This window comes from Mastomys coucha, unplaced genomic scaffold (assembly GCF_008632895.1).
Source record: "Mastomys coucha isolate ucsf_1 unplaced genomic scaffold, UCSF_Mcou_1 pScaffold7, whole genome shotgun sequence".
Classification (NCBI taxonomy): Eukaryota; Metazoa; Chordata; class Mammalia; order Rodentia; family Muridae; genus Mastomys; species Mastomys coucha.
In genome coordinates, this window is record NW_022196913.1 from 77,505,617 (window position 1) to 77,526,758 (window position 21,142).

At 37.9% G+C, this 21,142-nt stretch overlaps 1 protein-coding gene across 4 annotated transcripts in view; it reads right to left on the reverse strand.

The window, feature by feature from the left end:
• Window positions 1-1,892: 1,892 nt before the first annotated feature.
• Window positions 1,893-21,142, reverse strand: part of Azin1 (antizyme inhibitor 1) — a 31,213-nt gene continuing 11,963 nt past the window's right edge. The window contains exons 3-12 of one of the 4 annotated variants that reach the window (XM_031358130.1): window positions 15,651-15,847; window positions 14,359-14,532; window positions 12,684-12,856; window positions 11,430-11,564; window positions 9,328-9,409; window positions 8,150-8,224; window positions 7,395-7,557; window positions 6,154-6,269; window positions 5,320-5,534; window positions 1,893-4,257 (exon numbers count right to left, since the gene is read on the reverse strand). In XM_031358130.1, the coding sequence (XP_031213990.1) occupies window positions 4,146-4,257; window positions 5,320-5,534; window positions 6,154-6,269; window positions 7,395-7,557; window positions 8,150-8,224; window positions 9,328-9,409; window positions 11,430-11,564; window positions 12,684-12,856; window positions 14,359-14,532; window positions 15,651-15,752 (1,347 nt within the window). In that variant the 5' untranslated portion in view covers window positions 15,753-15,847 and the 3' untranslated portion in view covers window positions 1,893-4,145. The remainder of the gene's footprint in view (window positions 4,258-5,319; window positions 5,535-6,153; window positions 6,270-7,394; window positions 7,558-8,149; window positions 8,225-9,327; window positions 9,410-11,429; window positions 11,565-12,683; window positions 12,857-14,358; window positions 14,533-15,650; window positions 15,848-21,142) is intronic. The other 3 variants (XM_031358132.1, XM_031358133.1, XM_031358131.1) reach the window with 3 other exon arrangements.

Below are 21,142 nucleotides of genomic sequence, written 5' to 3' on the forward strand. Positions count from 1 at the left end.
TAGCAGTAATTACTCTTTCCTACTTTGCTTTTTATGCTTGGAGACCAGGGTTTCTCTGTACAGCTCTGGCTGTCCTCGAACTCACTCTGTAGACCAGGCTGACCTCAACTTCTGCAATTTAAAGCTGCTACAATTGAGTATTTGTATATTTAAATGCCCTGCATGTGGAGCCAGACGTTAGCACTGAGTGTATGCATCCACCTTGAGAAGTCTGTCACTACACCTGGGCCTTTCTGTTTTATGTAGGCTGGACAGTAGTTCCCTGACATCCATCTACCCACTCCTGAGCTGGACTTCTGTGACCCACATAGTAAAGAGACCTCCTCCATAGGCAGGAAGCAACTGCGCAGCTGGCAGTCACTGCCCTGCACCTGGCAAGCCCCAGTTTGAAGAGGGGTGATCTACTGACAGTGGCAAACTTTTAGCCTGGCCAACCCTCTTATCCTCCTGGGCTTGAAGAATGCCACCAGACGGTCCATTGTTGACAATAGCAGACTTCACAATGACAACACTTTGTTCACCAATTAATTTGCCAGGCCAGATTTTTTCCCCTGGCTGACAAATCATACTTCTGGCTGCTATTTAGTTATCTAAAACCCATTCAGATACAAGGGTTATCAGACATTTGAGAAACATCTAACAGGCAACTTACTGAACCCAAGTATGTTTAAAAAGGGTGGGGGGCGGGCCTTGAAATTTAGAGCTGACACCACAGAAAGTGGGCAAGAACACCACGCCCTGGCTTGTTGGAAGTGGAGAAGTGTGGCTTAGCTGAACATCTTGCTGTATGGAGACCTTCTAAAGGGACATCAACTCTACGCATCTATTGTTTTCTTTGTGGCTAGGGAATTACATGCACAGTACTTTAGACTGCATGCATCCCACCACACATAGGCATTGTCTTCTTGTGAAGGGGTAGTTTGGTTAGATCACAGACTGGATGTCTTTTAGTCTGGCTTTTCCAGGAATTTCTCCAAAGGAAACTCAATAAATTGGTTGAAAATAGTCATCTTCAAAGCTACTTAAGACTTTTCAAACAAACCATAATATAGAAGAAAAAAACATAAGCCTCTAGCAAATGCCAGTTTAGAGCAGTTTTTTCTTGATATGGTAGCACACATCTTCTGTTATCTCACTGAGGGCCTGAGACTAAGATGTAACTACCAAGTCTGAAGCTACACGGTGGTTTTCAGGCCAGGTTGGGCTACCATGTCAAACAAACAACAACCACCCAAAATCTAGCCAAGAGCTTTTAATTCCTGGACAGGTTCACCCTCACTATGAAAGCTACACTGCAAATTCATGCAACATACTGCCTAACTGGCTGTCAGACAATACACAGCTAAATGACTGTAATTTTAGATAACATTCCAAGTTAATGTTAAATCAGCTATATGGCAGCAATGTACAGTAGGCCAGAGCAAAAAGGAAGTGTATACGATGACTTCTGTCATTTCAACCATTTGTCAGACAAGGCAACTACAATTCCCAGTGACCAGGCACCTTAGCAACTGTTAGATCCCATTAGTTCCTACGCATAGTATTATCAGTATAGAAAGGTTAGGTGTCTGGCCTCTGTAATTAAGTGCCAGAAGCAAGGTTAGAAGCAGACAGGATGAAGCAAGTCTACCTCTATTTTTAAACACCAGCCTATAAACTACTCTATTACCTAAACAATACTGTTTAAAACTAATGTACAAAGAATACTAAGAATTCCTATCATGCCACCCAGTAACAAACAACTGAGGACAGATTCTCATTGCAGCAGGCCAAACAGTTTAGTAGTTATGTTTTTTTTTTACATCTAAATTTAAACTAAATAATGATTCAACATCGCCCAGGTTTCAAAAGGTGGTCCCATGAATATCCACTCATCAAAAGCTTCATTGTGCTAGGCAATTCCCAGATCACTTTACTTTTAATAGATTCTGAAGAACGTGGGCAATATACACAAAATCAATTCATAAAATTTCACGTCTATTTCATGATAGAAGCCATCAAAGTAAAGCATGAGGAATAAAAACATTTTATCTGTGTATTCAGAATCACACACAAGTTACCTTTACAGTTCAATTTACTATATATAGAAATCATTTGGGTTTTATATTTGCAATTAAATTTGAACTGAGATTACAATATCATATAAAAAGATTTTACATTAATTATTCTTAAGCATACCAAATTGAAATACATAGGTTTGACTTTAGATTTATGGCAAACAGTCTTCAAATACAATACAGACATTCTTAAGTTTACTTATCATTCACATGTGAGATTAGCAATTCTGGGCTGTGTTACATACAACCACTCTCCTATGCAGATGGCAAAACTGATATGCCACAAAGACCAAGCCTGTACAGTCAAGCCAAGGACTCAAGTTGTACCACCCTTTAAGTTTTGGCATTTCTGGACCACAACAATGCATATGGTAGCTTGGAATTTTACATAAAGCCCCGTATTATACCTTGGAAAAAAGCCCAAGGGCAACTAGATGACAATGGACTGGGTCCTTAATTATCCTTACAATTAATAGAACCCATGATACTCAAGTGGGCAATATTCAAATCAAAAAATATTAAGCACCTACTGGTTTGATTTGAAATTAGAGATTCATGATCAATTTCTTTCCACCTTGAAATCAAGGTGTAAAACCCAGCTATTCAAGTGCATCCCATACTTCTCCTATGTAGCACAGGCAGAATGTTCTGTCCGTTGGCACCAAAGTGAAGTCACATTTCCTCTTGGAGGACAGGAATTCCACTTGTGAACATAGAGTAAGTTAGGAAAAGTGACCCCTGTAAGTTGTCTCATTACTACTGTGATTCTGAGACTTAGGACTAACATACTAGCAGTGAACAAAGCCAAAATTCCTGGCAACAGTGTCGGGTTAGTGATACTAAATCCTCCCACCACCACCAAGCTTTAGTACAAAGGAAGAATTACTAAGCTTGAACAAATGGGAAATAACAAGAAACTAAGGGACTAGGTTTAAACCAATATCAACAACAGCAAAAAAATTCCAATTTGATACTATTACAAGTGAGAAAGTGTGCTTCACCACCCCAAAGCCCTCTGGATTTAAATGTCTGTGCGAAGGGGCATCAGGATGCTGGAAATAGACAGACATAGCCCTTCTTTAAGGTTAGGGTTCTGCAGTCCTCTGCAGTCTCTTTCCCCCTTCTCACCAAGTTTTCAGTGTTTAATAAAATCTTTTCTATCAGTCAAAAGATTTGTGATTCAAAGATTTACTAAGGTACTCTATGCATCCTATCTATACAGAAACACCTATTATTATTACAATTGGTTTATGCAGGATTAACATTTTTTGGTGTTAAAATTGTTAAACATGCTTACTGCACATCAACTTTCCATAATAAACCTGAACTTCACAATGATTACCAAACACTTTTACTTAAATTACTAATTAAATAACTAAAAAGTATATTGAGCCAAACCAAACTTAAATGGGCTATAAAGAAAACTAACCCTCAAAACAGACCATACACACAACTAGTTCAAAACTACCTTTGCTAGCTAGCCCCATTCCCAAAGTTTTAGCCTGAAAAAACAGTAAAATCTACACAAAGTTTTATTGCAATCATACAAGGGTTACATCAGGTCAAATACAACAAATACTATGATGCAATTTTACATTTATTAAACTACAGTTCAAAAGCACAAATTTACACATTCTAAACACACTAAACATATCTAATGAAGTCACACTGGTCTTCCACTCACATGTGATATATCTGTGTGAAAGACATCAACTTTACAAGACTTAACAGGAATCCTTATTATAAAAACTGTGTACTTGTATGTAAACGATTTGATGGGGAACCCAATTAATGGGCTTCCATCTCCACTAAGTCATCCATTTTGTTGCATATTTTATTTTAAACGCTTAAGGGGTGGGTCAAACTGGTATGTTTAAATCTGGATACATTATCTAAATCCCCTATACCCACAATGAATTATAGATGAAAGCTGATTTTGTCTGGTCCCAAGTAGCTATTACTATGAATTTGTTTTCAAAAAAATTAACAGGATAAAGACTGATTGAATTTTTTCCCCCACACTGGAATGTAGACCAGACAAGCTTAACCTGCGACTTCAGATCTTAAGAAGCAAGCGTTAATGCCTGTTTAAGCTTCAGTGGAAAAGCTGTCTTCTTGGCTCAGCTGAATACAAGAGGGTGCAAAGAAGAAGTTTTTCATCATTGCATCTGAAGTAATTCCAGCATCTTGCATCTCATACCTGTATTTAAGAAGAAATAAACAAAACTCAGGATTTAAATATTTATATCACACAAATACAATGAAACAGGTAGTAGTAATTAAGTCTTCCAGTCCCTCCTAAAACACTGTCTATTTCTGGGGCCAGGGAGATGGCTGGTAAAAAAACTTGTCATAGAAGCCTGATAGATAATAAATTTAATTTCTGAAACCCATGTTAGAAAGAGTTTGGTGGCCTGGAGGAATGCCTCATTGGTTCAGAGAACACACTGACTGGAGTTTGACTTCCTATATCCATAAGGTAGGTCAGGACAGCCTGGAGTTATTCCAGTTCCAGGGGATCTGACTTCTGTGTGGGAATAGCACTCATTCTTCACATACCCATACACAGGAATACAAGGAAACTTAAAATGGGGAGGGGGAAGAGGATCTACTCAAGGACAGGAGGTGTACTATATGTTAGTGCTTGTGTGCCAGGCCAGCAGTCATCCTCTGGTATCTTCTCCAATTTCTCTCCAGTTCATTTTTCTGAGACAGGGTCTCTTATCCTAGGCCTAAAATTCAAACATTGGCTAGGCAGCCAGCTCCAAGGATCCACCCATTTCTGCCCTTTTTCTTATCACTCAATCCCATACGAGGGTCACCCCAATTCAGATGCCTGTGTGGCAGCCATCTCCGCAGCCCTAAGACTTATCCACTTTTACTAAAAAGGCTGAACAGACTTAAGAAAGAACTATCATTGGGTGTGATGGCACATGCCGTTAATTCCGGTAGACTTAATCCTGAAAGGACAGTTGTCTCAGTGAGTTCAAGGCCGGGCTGGGGTGTGTGTATACCCTCCCTCCTCTCCCACCCCCGCAGGACAGCCAAGATTATATATGTAGAGACCCAGTCTCAAACAAAACAAAAAGAAAAAGGAAACTATTACCTTTATCTGTCATGCTGTGAAATTTACATGAAATGCTCATTTGAATGTTTCTTTTTCTTAATACTTTAAGTTATGCCTATGTTTGTTATATAAGGTACTAGCAAATCTAAACTGTCACTCATATATCCCATCTGCTTTTCAATAAAATCACCTTACCAATCACTGAATGACATCATGAAATAAATAGCTGGCCTCTGAAAATCATTAAAAGCAGATGGTTCGTGGAAAGAATCTGCTCCCATGTTATCAAAGATAAGCCAATCTCCCACATTCAGCTCAGGAAGAAGACAGCTTTCCACAATTTGATCAAGCTCATCACAGGATGGACCCCAAAGGCTGCTTGTAAACAGAGGCTCATCTTCCTTGTATTTCTGTAGAAGAAGTAAATCTGTCAAATTCTTTAAGGTATTTGAGTAGATGAGTAAAAAGCAGTTTCAGTTTATCAAGAGTCAGGCACAAATCTCAATTATCATCAACTCCAATAACAAGGAAATAAACTGAAAAGACCAGAACATGAGTCCTAGGAAAAACCCTCAAAACAAAAAACATAATATAATAAAACAAATATATATTATATAATATACATTATACATATAGTATATATAATATACATAATATAATAAAAACCAAAAAATATAATTACAGACAGGTTTAAGGAGGTAAGGATTCCTGGCAGTTGAATTCAGGACCCTGTACATAATAATGAGAATGGACTCTGATCTCTATTTAAGTCCCTACAGATAAAAAGAAAATTTTTAGTTACACTTCTCTGTATGTATATTTGTGTTTGCTTAGGCGTGCATGACTGCATGAATGAAGGTCAGAGGACAGCATGAATGGATCAGTTCTCTTTTGTTGCCATGTAGACCCTATCTACGGCTTAGTGCTTTACCTAGTTAGCCACCCAGCAGGCTTGGTTTTTTGGTTAGTACTGAAACTGCAAAAAAACATTTTTTGGAAAACAAACATTGTTTGGAAAAACAAACTTGCCTTGTGAACCTCTGGAATGGTATTTAAGTCCTCAGAAAGCTTACTCGCAAAAGAACCATAAACACCATCATTCATGTAATACACGAAGGCTGGTTCATCACTCCCATTTTTTTCTACTGAAATAAAAAAAGATGAATTTAAAACAACAAAAAATGAACACACCTTACTCAATACACAGGAATCCTACTCTAAGTAGAATCAGCACACCCTTCTTGGGTTTTAAATTCTCCACCAGGAAAACAAGCCAAGGTTCCAAAGAGAAAATGACTCAATACAGTACTAAGACTGGGAAAGAACAATGAGTCCCAAACACCTTGATGTACCACAAGGTAAAGCATACAGAGGCCTGTTTTTGTGGTCCATATCTGCAGTACCATTATTTCACATAGAAGGAGACTTAGCTACACAGTGACTTCCTAGCTAGCCTGTACTTCAAGAGTAAAACCTCTTTTCTAAGTAAGAGCAAAACCCAGGGGGATGGAAATTGCCTCACAGTTAAGAGCATGCTGCTCTTTCAGAGGACCCAAAGTTCAACTTCTATCCCTTTGTCAAGCAGATCACAACTGCCTTTAACTCCAGCTCCAAGGGATCCCACACCTCCAGACTCTTAGCACTTAACTCATTTCACAAGCATACACAAACCACACACATACACATAAAGTTCAAAAATCTTCAAACAAACAAACCTCATAATACAAAAGCCAGTCAAGAACCCATCACCCAAGTCCAAATATAACACCACCAATATTAGAACATGTTTATGTGTTTTCTAACTTGATAAGAATAATCCAAAACTCTGGTAGAATTCCCAAATTCCCCACCAAGATAAGAATCAAATCAAAACAGCCCACCCTTCAAAACTATCAAAGTAAACAAATGTAAAGGAGAGAAAAAAACACATGCAATGTGGTCCTGGACTAAATTCTGAGGAAAAAGGAAAACCAGTAAGAACAGTAGTGAGAAAGCCAACTTTTCTATGGAAGATTATTCCATAATTTAAAATACAACTGATTTTATTAATGTAAGCCATTATTTCTACAATTACACAGATCAATTTCTGTTGGTTGACTTGAGGGTAGATTTAAAAAATTCTTCTGGCCCTCTAGTAGATTAAGAGGTAGATTCTCCACCCAAGACAAGAGGAATGTAACAAAACCACAACAAAATACAGTCTTTTAGAGTAAAAATCACAAGGTGGTATAGCTTTATCTAAAACACGAGATATAAACTTTATAACTTACCTCCAGAAGAAAATTTATCATTGTCAACAACTTTCTTAGCAATAATATTGACTGCAAGTGTAAACGCAGAAGATACATAGTAGCTTCCAGGTTCTGAAATTATCTGAATGCCAGATCCTTCAGGGAAGTAAATATCCAACAGAGGACTGATAACATGATTAACCTATGGGATTCAAAGTAGAGATTTAAATTTAAACACTGGATTATAGAATGTTAGGTTGAAAAGCTACTTAAAATTCTCTAATAAAACTATTCAATTCCAACTTAGCAGGGATTTTCAATTAAGCACACTTTTACATAAGCCTATTTGGTAACAATCACAATAGAATTAAAAAAAAATTCTAATACTGTACTTAATTGGTCACTTCTAGACAACACAGAATAGAGGCAGGAGTGATTTGTATCTTGATATTGTAGTCACTAAGTTGGGAGTTCATATGTGACAGACATCTAATACAAAAAAATACAACTCAAACTATATTTTATGAGTTATTTGCCTAGCTTATGAGACTGAATTTGATGCTTAGCACATCAGCAAATCAACAAGTGAGTGGTTTTATGATTTAGTAGTGTTCATAGAAGTTCAAACTTTAAACTAGGTCTAGCTTCCTGTTTATTTTCTTAGAAATTTGAAGACAGGTATGTTAGAGGCCTTAATTTACACTTCTATAAAAATTCTGATCTAGGTATTCACCAATTATGAAGCAAGGAAAACAGATTATCCCAATATAGCCAACCCCTGAAAAAAAATTTACCTCTTCCAACTGAATTTCAGTTCCTGTGAAGCCTCCACCGATGTCTAGCATGTTCATTGTAAAGCCAAACTCTCCCTAGAGACAAAAAACCCTCAAGTTTTCAAACTGTAATGATTTTTCTGGTTAAATATTTCTGACTTGGTTTTTCAAGACAGGATTTCTCTGAAGAGCTCTGGCTGTCCTGGAACTCTTTGTAGACCAGGCTGGCCTCGAACTCAGAAATCTGCCTGCCTCTGCCTCCCAAGAGCTGGGATTAAAGGCGGGCGCTACCACCGCCCCGCTAATATTTCTGACTTTTAGTGATACTAATAACTTTGACTTTCTTTTTAAATTTTTTTGTTGCTTATTCTATGACCAGCTTTGTACTTTTTTTCCAGACAAAGTCTTTATGTAGGCCTTATCTTCTTGCCTCAGCTTTCTGAATACTCAAGTTACTAGCACTTGTCTGCTATCAAAACTCAGCTTCTTTGATTCTTTTCTTTTCTTTTTTCTGAGACAGTTTCTCTGTATAGCCCTGGCTGTCCTGGAACTCATTCTGTAGACCAGGCTGGCCTCAAACTCAGAAATCCACCTGCCTCTGCTTCCCAAATGCTGGGGATTAAAGGTGTGCGCCACCACTGACCAGCGCATCTTTGATTCTTACTACCAGGAAGAGACTAAATGTTATCTATTTATTTTATTTCCTTGATCTTGTCTGTGTTTTCTTTTAAGACATTAAATTTCTACTTCATCTTTTTGCCCACCTAAGGTATTATTGTATGGAACCCCTAATCTTTCTAGTATTAAAAATCAAGAAGCCAGGTGTGGTGACCTATATATCTTTAATCCCAGCACTGGGAGGCAGTGGTAGGGAGTTCTTTGATTTTGGGGCCAGCCAGGGATATTCAGAGAAACTCTGCTTGGAAAAACAAAAAATAAATGAATGAATAAAATGATAAAAATCAGGTATGCAGGATTGCAGGACTAGAAAAATGGCTCAGTGGTTAAGAGCCCTTGCTACTTGCAGAGGACTTGGGTCCAGTTCCCAATTTAACAGCAGTTCCAGGGGCACCAGGTGCAAACTTTTCAAATTATGTGTATACTATATAATTTTAAGCAACAATTAGTTCATACTAGTTAAAAACTATTCTGAAATGAATTAAAACCCAGGTTGAAAACAAGAGAATTAGAGAACTTACAGCCATGTCAAACACACATCGGGCATCAGACAGGGCATGTACATATACTTGATATTCTTTGCAAGCACTTGAAACATGAAATCTGAAAGAAATAAGGTAGTAATTGAAAGAAGCATGGCTTTGAAGCACTTTCAGTAATTCCTTTCAATTATCACTCAGTATGATGATACTTTTGAGTATATTTTTTAACTTTACCAAATAATTGGTATGAGTAGCATCTAATTACCATAGTTATGCTGCAATGTTCAAAAAATATCGTTAACTCTATAAACAAAAGTGCATTTTAGTAAATCAGACCATCAATTACTATGCATGCTAAAAATACCTTTTTTTCCCCCTGAACTTGACATATAAATTAAAATTACCTAGGAAAAGGGAACCTCAAGTGAGAAACTGACTCCATCACATTGGTCTATGTGCATATCTGTGGGGCACATTCTTTTAATTGATATTGGAGAGTCAAGCCCAGTATGAATAATGTCACTTATATATATGGATAGTATAAGGTAGGCTGAGTAAGCCAGGAGACATTGGTCTGTGGTCTCTGCTTCAGTTCTTCCATCCAGGTTCCTGCCTTGAGTCCCTATTTTGGCTTTCCTTGATGGACCGGTAAGCCAAAAACCCCTTTCCTCCCCCAATTGTTTTCCATAGCAACAGAAAGCTAAGACAGAACAGTCATAGTTCATGGATTAAGACATGACTTACTTTTATGTATATGACAAAGTAACAAGCACCAAAAATCAAATGGCATCACAAACTCCTTCATTTGAATCCTGAATCATCTGACTAATACAGTTCTAGAGAGCAAGACCCAACCAAACCAAATCAAACCAAATAAATATTCATATGAGTGCTCTATCTTCAAGTACAACAGAAGAGGGCATCAAATCCCATTACAGATGGTTGTGAGCCACCATGTGGTTGCTGTGAATTGAGCTCAGAACCTCTAGAAGAGCAGTCAGTCCTCTTACCCACTGAGCCATCTCTCCAGCACCAAACCACCCAATTGTGTCTTGGTTCTTCACATGGAAGAAGAAAGGAAGGAAGGATGGACGGACAGATGGACAGATAGACGAAGGCTACCTTACCTTCCCCACCCTACTTTTGGAGACAACCTCTCATGCACACAGAGTTGGCCTTAAACTCATAATCCTCCTTCTTGTCTCTAATCCCTGAATGCTGGGATTATAGGCATCACTATACCTAGCTTCAAAGTCTGACTTGAGCTTCAAAGTGTCATTGAGGGTTTAAGAGACAAAAACAAAAACAAAACAAAACATACAGAATGATCTGTACAATTTATACGTTGAATGTCATTTTAAAAAATATTAGAAATGAGAGGAATTTCCTCTCATTCAAATTAAGATAGTGACACAAACATCAACAATCACAACACTCGGGAAGGAAAGCAGACTTCCCAACCAGAGCTACACAGCAAGACTGTCTCAAAAAACGAAATCAATAAAAGAGAAGATGGTGTAGGAAGACAGGTATATAGTACAGCTTGATAAAGCAAAGGCTTGAGTTCAATGCCTTACTCTGCAAAAACAAAACCAACAAATTTAATTACCCTATGTTACCTTGTTGCTTTAATATGTAAGCTTACTTATAACAGGAGGCAGAGGCAAGTGGATCTTTCTGAGTTTGAGGATAGCCTGATCTACACAGCTGCATAGCTAACTCCAAGACTATACGTAGAGAAACCCTATCTAAAAAAACAAACAAAAAAAAGACATGTCTATTCTTTTTTTCTTTTTTTAAGATTTATTTACTTATTTTATATATATGAGTACATACTTTAACTATACAGATAGTTGTGAGCCTTCATCTGGTTGTTGGGAATTGAATTTTTTTTAGGAACTCTGCTCACTCTGGCCCAAAGACTTATTTATTACTATAAATATGTACACTGTAGCTGTCTTCAGACGCTCCAGAAGAGGGCATCAGATCACATTATGATGTGGTTGTGAGCCACCATGTGGTTGCTGGGATTTGAACTTGGGACCTTTGGAAGAGCAGTCTGTGTTCTTACCCCCTGAGCCATCTCACCAGCCCCGACATGTTTATTCTTTACTGTACTAAAGAACATTATAAATACTTACTTAACCCCAATTATTTGGACATCAAGTTCCTTGGCACATTCCAAAAGATGCCTACAGTTCTTCAGTGTAGTGCCAAACTTCATGTTACCATCTGCACCTCCAATATTATCTTCTGTTGCAATATGTAGTAAGACCCTAAGAGAAGGGGAAGATGATTGGGGCAGAGTTGGTTTACATCATCATCAGCACATGTGAAGCCTGAAGATTGTAGGAAGTATGTTGATTATGTTGCCAGTGTTCCCAAATCCAGCGATGGATGAATCAAGTGAACCTAACGAAAAACAATCCTGTATAGAGAAAAAACTAGCAATTAGGGCCTAAGGCATGAAGCTTGCAAGGATGGGACTATGGAAATGCAGCAAGTTAAAACTGTGTTGTAGCAGCATGAGTATCAGTTGGGCTCTGGAATGAAAGATGACATTACTTCCAAATGAAGTCCATCAGTCCAAGAATCTACCAAAAAAGACTAAATTCAACAGCAATGCCATCAATGTCTTTCGATAAAAATAGTAATAAGGGCCTTTAAAATTATCAAAGTTCCTAGAGTTTTCTAGTGAGCCAAAGAAGCCAAAGTTCGTCTGTTTTCTGAAGATTGAGCATATTTCTTTGAGGAAAAACAAGTGTTTCTCTGTAATTTTCCCCCCAAGACCTTTATCCAAATGTTTTCAGGGTAATGAATGCCTTAATAGCATTAAAGCCACCAAGTTAGAACATTATCTTTCAATCTTCCCAATGCTGCAACAGCTCCTCATGTTGTGGTGACCCCAACCATAAAATCATTTGCGTTGCTACTTCCTAACTGTAATTTTGCCCCTGTTATGAATCATAATGTAAATAGGTATGTTTTTCAATGGTCTTAGGAGACACCTGTGAAAGGGTCATTTGATCCCCAAAGGCTGAGAATCAGCAGTTGAGAAATGCTGAATCAAGCAGAAGATATACAAGCTTCTGGGAACATATATATAAACTTTGAGGAACACCACACAGAGCTATGACCATAATATGATGATCACACCATGGAATTTTCTTCCATGAGCTAATAAGTCATATCCCAGAATGTACCACTGTATCTCAATTCCATAAAAATGATCACAAGTGGGCAGAAAATAAAATGCTGCCAGCCCTTCTCATAAGTTCCAAATAATGTTAAATTACAATACATACCGATTCTGCCATTATTGCTCCCCCTTCGATAGCTTCACAAACTAATGCTAAGTAGCAACAACATTTTCAAGTACTTAGGTATACACTTACTTGGCATTTGGATGATTCCTTGCAATTTTCTTTAATTCAATTTCATTGTCACATGTCATAATATTTACTCCAACTTTTGCTGCATACTTTATCTGAGACACTTGCTTACAAGGACTTGTGAAAATGATGTTTTCTGGAGATACACCCAATTCTTGCACTAAAGCCATTTCATTCTGTAAAAGATTTATTAACACAATCATTTAACAGGAAAATTTTTAATTACTTTTGAGTACTTTATCCTTTTTTCCCCTGCCAAAGGCTGAGGACTAAACCCAAGAGCACACACCTTCTAAACTGTTCCATAAATTAGTTTTATCTTTTAATTAAACTAATATGTCACAGAATTCGCATCTTGGTAATGGTTCCCTACTCTTGTGTTTTAAAAACAAACAGGACCAGTGAGCAAGCTAAACCTAAGGGCACATGTTGCTAAGTCTGATTACCTGAGTTCAATTCCCTGGACTTATATGGTAGAACAATGAACCTATCAAAGAAATGTCCTGACTTTCACAGGTACACTCGGAACTTATGAACATCCACACATAAATACAGTAAAAATTAAAAATACAATCTTACTTATGTGTATGTATTTTTGTGTGCTCTCCCTCTCCCCCTCCTGGTCTCTACTGGAGTAGAAGTGACCTTAGAAGCTAGACACACTAGATCCCCCAGGGCTGGAGTTACAGGTTGTGACCTGCTAAGTGCTGGGAAAAGTAGCATGCACTCTTAACTACTGAGCCATGTCCTCCACTCTCAGAAAAGACATTTAACAGGAGCAATCTTAAAGGTTATATTTACTGTAGTCAGCAGTATCTTAGAACATGACTGGGGATATAGCTCAACTGTTAGAGAGTGCTTGTTTAATTAACATGTATGAAGTGGGTTTGATCCACAGAACCATATGAATTGGGTGTAGTAGCCCCTACCTGTCCCTAGCACCTGGGAGGTAGAGTAAGAGGAACAGAAATTCAAAGACATCTTCAGCTACATAGAAAGTTTTAAAACCATCTTGAGCTGTTTCAAAAGAAACAGAGATCCTGTTTCAAAAGAAAAGTACAAAGAGAATAGATAGCCTAAGAATGAAGATATTTTATTTTGAGAGAGAGTTTCCATACCCTAGGCTGGCTCAAACTCATTATGTTACTAAGACTAGGTTTGAACTCCTGAACCTGCATCTAGCTCCAAAATGCTGGAATTAAAGAAACAAACTATCATAGCTAACAATAAAGAAAATTGTTACTCTTGCAGAGAACCTAGGTTTGATTCCCAGTACTATTTACACGGAAGTGTATGACCATCCATAACCCTATTCGCAGGGAATCCAACAACCACTTCTGGCCTCTGTCAGTAGTAGGTAAGCAATGTGGTACACACACACACACACACACACACACACACACACACACACACAGATAAAAAAGAATTTTAAAATAAAAAAATAAATCTTTTTTTCAATGTTCTTGATTGATAAAAATGTTTCTCCAAAGTTCACCAGTGTGACATCCCTTTCATCAATACACTTGAAAAATTAGTAGACTTCCCATGATTAACTAAACGTAGTAAAAGATTCCATTTAAATAGTTATTTTAAAACATCAAACTTCTTGTATTTGTTCTACTCGTGTCTAGAAGATAGTGATTTCAAAATGTTTTTAGTGGGAAAGAGAAATACTTACTTTGCTGGAACAAGCAAAGCCAGTTCCAAGAGCTGCCAAGATCTCAAGGACAGCTGGAGTGGAGTTGCACTTCACCGTGTAAAACGGCTTTATCTGAGCCGCCACGCTCTGCCACTGACTGTGCTTCTTCACGATCTTCCCAAGATCCCCCACAAAAAATGCATTTTTTCCTGTCTATTGATGATAATGAAAGAAGAAAAAAACAAAAACCACTGAAAGAAGATACATGGGAAAGAATATATCCACTATGCTTAAGTAGTTAAATTGTCACTAAATATGCAATGACTTTAAATGTCAAACAGAATGAATATAGGTAGTATTTCTACCTGACATGAGAAAAGCAAGTTAAGATTTAATTAAGAGTGTGCTAATTTAATGGGCTGGAGAGATGTCTGGCTAAGAGCACTGACTGCTCTTCCAGAGGTCCTGAGTTCAATTCCCAGCAAGCACATGGTGGCTCACAACCATCTGTAATGGGATTCAGTGCCCTCTTCTGGTGTGTCTGAAGAGAGCTGCAGTGTACTCATATACATACAATAAATAGATCTTTAAAAAGAAAGTGTCCTTAAGAACACGGTATGAATAGCTTTTGTTTTCAGGGGTGTCTGCCATCATCAAGTGCCACTCCCCCTCAAGAGTCTTAATAACAAAGTAGAGAAATATGTGAGGTTTGCTAGGAGACTTGGTCATATTTGTATAATGAAGCTTAAGAAGCTATTTTTAGGGGCTGGTGAGATGGCTCAGCGGGGAAGAACATCGACTGCTCTTTGGAAGATCATGAGTTCAAATCCCAGCAACCACATGGTGGCTCACAGCCACCAGTAATGAGACCTGACGCCCTCTTCTGGTGTGTCTGAAGACTACTACAGTGTACTTACATTAAATAAATAAATAAATAAATAAATCTTAAAAAGCTATTTTTACTGAAAACTAGAGTAACTTCAGAGTTCCATGAAACCCGGAGAACATAAGAAATCTGCCTTTCACAAAGAAAAACTATGCTATACTCTTTACATAAATAAATGGAAATAATCTTATAATAAAATGAAAATAAATGACAACACTAAAAGTAGTAATAAACAGGGTTCTATGATTGTTTCCTGGTAGTAGTCACCAGCATAAGTAATTAAACTGTATCAACACACACTGACAAGGACAAATGAAATAAAACTGTAAGAGTTACCCGGACTAAGTTCTTTTAGTCAAATCAGTGTCTGAGAAACATAACCAACCATGTGTTTTCAAATTTGGAAAATTACCAACATCATACTTGAGTAATATGGCACACTTACCAGGGTATGTTCATAAACATAGTTATCAATAACATTTCCAAGGTTTGTTCCTTCATCCAACAAGCCAACGGAGTAGTTCGCATCGTCAATAAATCCTTTCATCTCAGCCGTATTCCACAAAGCCGAAAGTCATAAACCAGGAAAAACAAGAGACGGGCCACCAAGCCTATGTCTGGGTCCTTAGAATATGCAACAAACTGTCAAAACAGAAGTTAGATCAAACTTAGCATTATTTCAGTAATTAAAACATGAATATATTGACTGACTCACTAAAATTGTCAAGTATTCAGTTCTGTGAGGAACACTTCCAAAGACACTGGACTTTTGATATTATTTTAAAAGTAAATTAAATGAGGAGGTTGGGGAGATGGTTTACTCAGTATGTGCTTGCTATGTAAACATGAGTTTTTATCTCTATAGCATCCACACTGAAAAGTCAGGTGTGATAATGGATGCATACCATCTTAAAGCTGGACAAACAGTTAATCTAGCTATAATGGGTGAGCTATGCATTTAGTAAGAGAGCTTATCTCAAAAGAGTAAGATGGACAGTGACTGGCAAGATACCTAATGCTGACCTCTGATCTATGTAGCAACACATGTCTATACACACAAGCAGGTCAGGTATACAGGCATATAATCCCAGCACTCCAAGCACAAGAGGATCAAGAGAGTTCAGTTACTTAAATTCCTATCTCCCTAATTACCACATAAATACAGCTAAAAAATTTAAAGTAAGCTTGATATAACTTACTAAAAAGGTATTTTCACACATAGATCATATGACCTAACACTGTAAAGTATAGATACTTGTAGACATAGTGAGAGCTATGTAGAGACCATGTCTCAAACAGGCAAACTAAAAAACTTAAGTTTAAGGGCTAGAGAGATGGCTCAGCGGTTTAAGAGCACTGACTGCTCTTCCAGAGGTCCCGAGTTCAATTCCCAGCAACCACAAGGTGGCTCACAACTATCTGTAATGGGATCTGATGCCCTCTTCTGGTGTGCCTAAAGACAGCTACAGTGTACTCATATAAATAAATCAAACAAACAAAAAATAAGTATAAATATTCTAATAGTTGAGCTTGGTAGCTTATGCTGGTAATCCTAGCACTTGGACCAACGCAAGAGATTATCATGAACTTGAGGCTAGCCTAGACTGTACAAAATGAGACACCATTTCAACATATATGCACAATACACATGCATGCACACACACCCTAGAGTAGGTACAGGAAGAGGGACAGGTAAAGGACATTCTCCAGCTATTCTAGGTCTTAACCTCAAATTAAAATGGTACTCTTATAGCCTACCTGCAATTTAGAATAAGAATATGGAAAGTCCAGGTAGTGACCTATGCAATAACCCTTGCCAATTCCTAAGGGACTGGCCTAGCAATGACAGATCTGAGGAGGCTCATGGTTTTAAGTGTCCATGGCTCTGAATGCTTTAATGAGTATTTCCATGCAATAGTTAGAATTCACTGTTACAAATCTAAAAGATATGCCATGTATCATATAACCATTTAGGATCCATTTTACTTTCATGCAACAGATGGCAAGACATTAAAACTGAGACAAACAACATAGACATGGACAAGACTTTCTTAGGTGCTTGGTTCCTTTTGCAACCCCACCTCCAACTGCCTGTTTTTAGAGACCACCTTGGGTGATGGCCCTTTATCCTGAACATATATACCATTTCAATGGCTCCTAAGCAATGTTAGCTTTCTGGCTACATCAAAATCAACCACTTACAATGTTAGTAAGCTGAAGTAACTGTAAAATTTCATGAAATAACATTCTGTTTCAACTTGGAAGGTACTAATTAATTTCCAAAACAACTACATTCAGTTCAAAAAATAAATCTTGTGGTATGATGGAGACTTAAAACAGTGTTTTTCCTTTTATCAAGGAGTTTATCTAAGGTCCACATTATATACAGTGGAATATAAATCACAGACATTCTCTAATGGATGCTATACTAGGATTGGAATTTAGGATAGACCCTGTTTTAAACAATGTAACTCCAGCTAGAACATCAATTTTAAGGATATAATCAATCAGGCACAAAGAGTAATAGAATGAAAAGATGAACGCCAAGGTAAATATTATAAAAAGTAGGGGTAAAGAACTTCCAATCACAGTTTATATTACTTGATTGTTAAACAGCCAGCTTTATATAATAAGCCCCCAACACACACACACACACACACACACACACACACACACAAGAGGCTAGAGAGATGGCCCAGCAGTTAAGATCTCTTTTGTTCTTAGTTGGGCACAGTATTGTATGCCTTTAATCCCAGCACTCAGGAGTTTTGAGGCCATCCTGGTGGTCTATAGAGTGAGTTCCAGGACTACCATGACTACTACACAGGGAGAGATAAAAAAAAGGAGTCAGGTTTAGTTACCAGAACCCACACGGTGTGGTTCACAACCATCCTCAACTACAGTTCCTAGAGATCCAATGTTCACTCTCTTTTGACCTTTATAGGAACAAGGCATGCACATAATATACACTAGAGAAAAACTTATACATATAATACATTTTTTAAAACTATAATCAAAATCTTTAGCCTAGCCAAGTTTGGTAGGATTGCATATCTACAATTGCAGCACTCAAGGACAAGACAGAATTTAGAAGTTGAAATAATCTGAAACTTGGTTTTGTTTATAAATCTCATTATATGTCTTTTTTTTTTTTTAACTATACACATTGCATTACTTGGGTCTCTTGGGTTAGTTGTGGCTTACCTTAAGGTAACTAACTGATGCCAAATGTAAACATTCTGTCTTTTAAAGACAGGACAGAAAAGCCTCAATTTATCCTGGCTCAAAAGATCCTCAGTATTTTCAAAAATACCAGGCTCATTGGATGAGTCTTCCTTGGTCAATGCGATATTCTTCAGAGACTTTTCTAGAATAATATCATGGGGCTATCCAAGAATTTTTAACATATGTGCAACAATATGTACCTATATTAGTATATATACTTGTTACCACCCATACAAGTAATTTTTCTCATGTCCCTTTAATAATCAATCTCCAATTATCATCCCAGTCAACCAAACACCTTTTAAATTTCGAATATTAACTGACTAAACCAAAACAGTGGACAAAGAATGGTACTGTTGATAAGAATTAAAATGTACTAATATGAACAAAGCATAACCTGGCTCTGAAAGAAGCCGGGAGAGTGCTTAGGAAAGTGTTCACTCATCTGTAAGATGCAACCGTCACTTTAGAAGCAACTATAGGGTTGTTAACTGAACCCTGGCTGCCTGACACAGACTGTTAGAAGGATGGTATATTGGCAAACAACCTTAATCTTGGCATTCAGGATGCAAAGGCAACCTGAGCTCTGTGCATTCAAGGGCAGCAGCCTAATATATTCAAGGAGACCCTGCCCCAATAAAGTAAAATACATTATGATTACCACACACCTAAACCCACAAAAACAAATGTAATGTGATACATGCTACTTGATTTCCTTGCACTGAGACCCACAATAAAATAATTAAGATCAGTATTATGGGAAGCTTTGATATTTAGCTTCATTTCTGAGATTCCCACAAATTTCAAGCCCACACCTGAGTCAAGGACATATGGACAATAAAGTCCATATTAAGAATATTGATGTTTTGCTTTTGTAGCCTGGCATCGAACCCAATGGCTTACATAACCCTAGCCATTAATAATGGAAAGTTCTTATAAGAGATGGTGATACAACAACGCCCCTGTAGATAGCAAGTTCATCCCCCAGGAGACTGAAGTACCCAGCATAGTAAGAAGCACCAGCCCTTGGCTCGATTCCCCAGCACAGCATATATTGCATATACTGGGTGCTGAAGAGCCTATAATCTTAGCCCTGGTGGGGCCAAGGCAGAAGGACCAGAAGCTTAAGATCCTTCCCCAGTTATACAATTGAGTTCAAGATTAGACATGACTACATGAAACCAAACACACAGAAAAAAAGAAAAAAAACAAACCAAAATCCAAAAAACAAAAACAAAACCACATCCATCTTCTCCAATCTTAAAACTGCAATAAGACCCTGAAACCTTACCACACAAGTACCTGACAAATTGTTAATAGTTACATGCTAGAACCAGAAAAACTTTTTGATAAAGTTTTTGATAAAGAACATGCAACACATATCCTCAGGAGATCAGTTTTCTATAGTCCTCTAAGCCAACAAACTCAAAATGTCTCTGGGCTTGGGGGGAGGGATACAGAACTGAGATATAGCTCAACTGGTACAGTGCTTACCTAGCCTGCCTGAGGCTCAGACTAAATCAGGGCATGGCAATACACACCTATAATCCCAGTACTAAGGAGAGGCAGCAATGGGAACTTTAGGTGATTGCTGGCTATATAGTAAGTTTGATAGCCTAGGCTAAATTAGACACTGTCTCAAGGAGTAATTTGGTACCATGGTATTTCAAACAATTGGAAAGGGGTTAAGCAGTCTTGGTAGCTTGACCTCTTGCCTTTCCTACCTCCACTATACCTTATTTTCACTGAAGGAGCCCTAAAAAGCAGTATAAAGACTCTAGGGCTCCTTGCTTTCAATTTTGAGTTTTAAAAAATACCTTCTTTTGTGTGTCTATGTGCACCTTCACATGCATACATGTGGAAGTTCAAGGACAACTTGAAGGAGTTAGTTCTCTCTACCACATGGATTCTGGAAACTGAATTTAGGTTGAGAAGCTTGGCTGCAACATGCAACTTTACTTCTTAAGCAGTTTTCTTACATTTCAGAAAAAAATACATAAAAATATAAAAATTGGAGCTGGAGAAATAGCTAAGCGGTTAAGAGCACTGACTACTCTTCCAAAGGCCCTGAGTTCAAATCCCAGCAACCACATGGTGGCTCACAACCATCTGTAATAAGATCTGATGCCCTCTTCTAGAGTGCCTGAAGACAGCTACAGTATAATAAACAAACAAACAAATCTTAAAAAAAAAAAGACAAAAACTTTGCTTAACTGCTAGCAAAGATGTATTTTGTTTTTAAGAGGTATTAGTAAACCCAGGAATGATAAAGTACGCCTTTAGTCTCAGCACTTGGGAGGCAGAGGCAGGCAGATCTCCAGAGTTTAAAGCCAGCCTGGTTTACATATGAGTTTTAGGACAGCCAGGGCTATATAGTAGGAAAAAACAAAACAAAAAACGCAAACACCAAACAAACAACTAAAGGGAGGAAAGGAGAGGGGGAGGAAGAGAGAGGAAGTGCATTCATACCACAAGCCAACAGGTCAAGTTAATCCCCAAGAGACTGTTTTCCAAACCTTTCCGTTCTCTTCACTAGAAACACTTTCTTGGATGTGGTGGCACAGGCCTGTAAAATCCCAGTACTGGAGACAGTCTGAGACAGGAAGACTGTTCCAAGTGTTAAAAGTGAGCACTGGGGCCGGGCAGTGGTGGCTCATGCTTTTAATCCCAGCACTTGGGGGGCAGAGACAGGCGGATTTCTGAGTTCGAGGC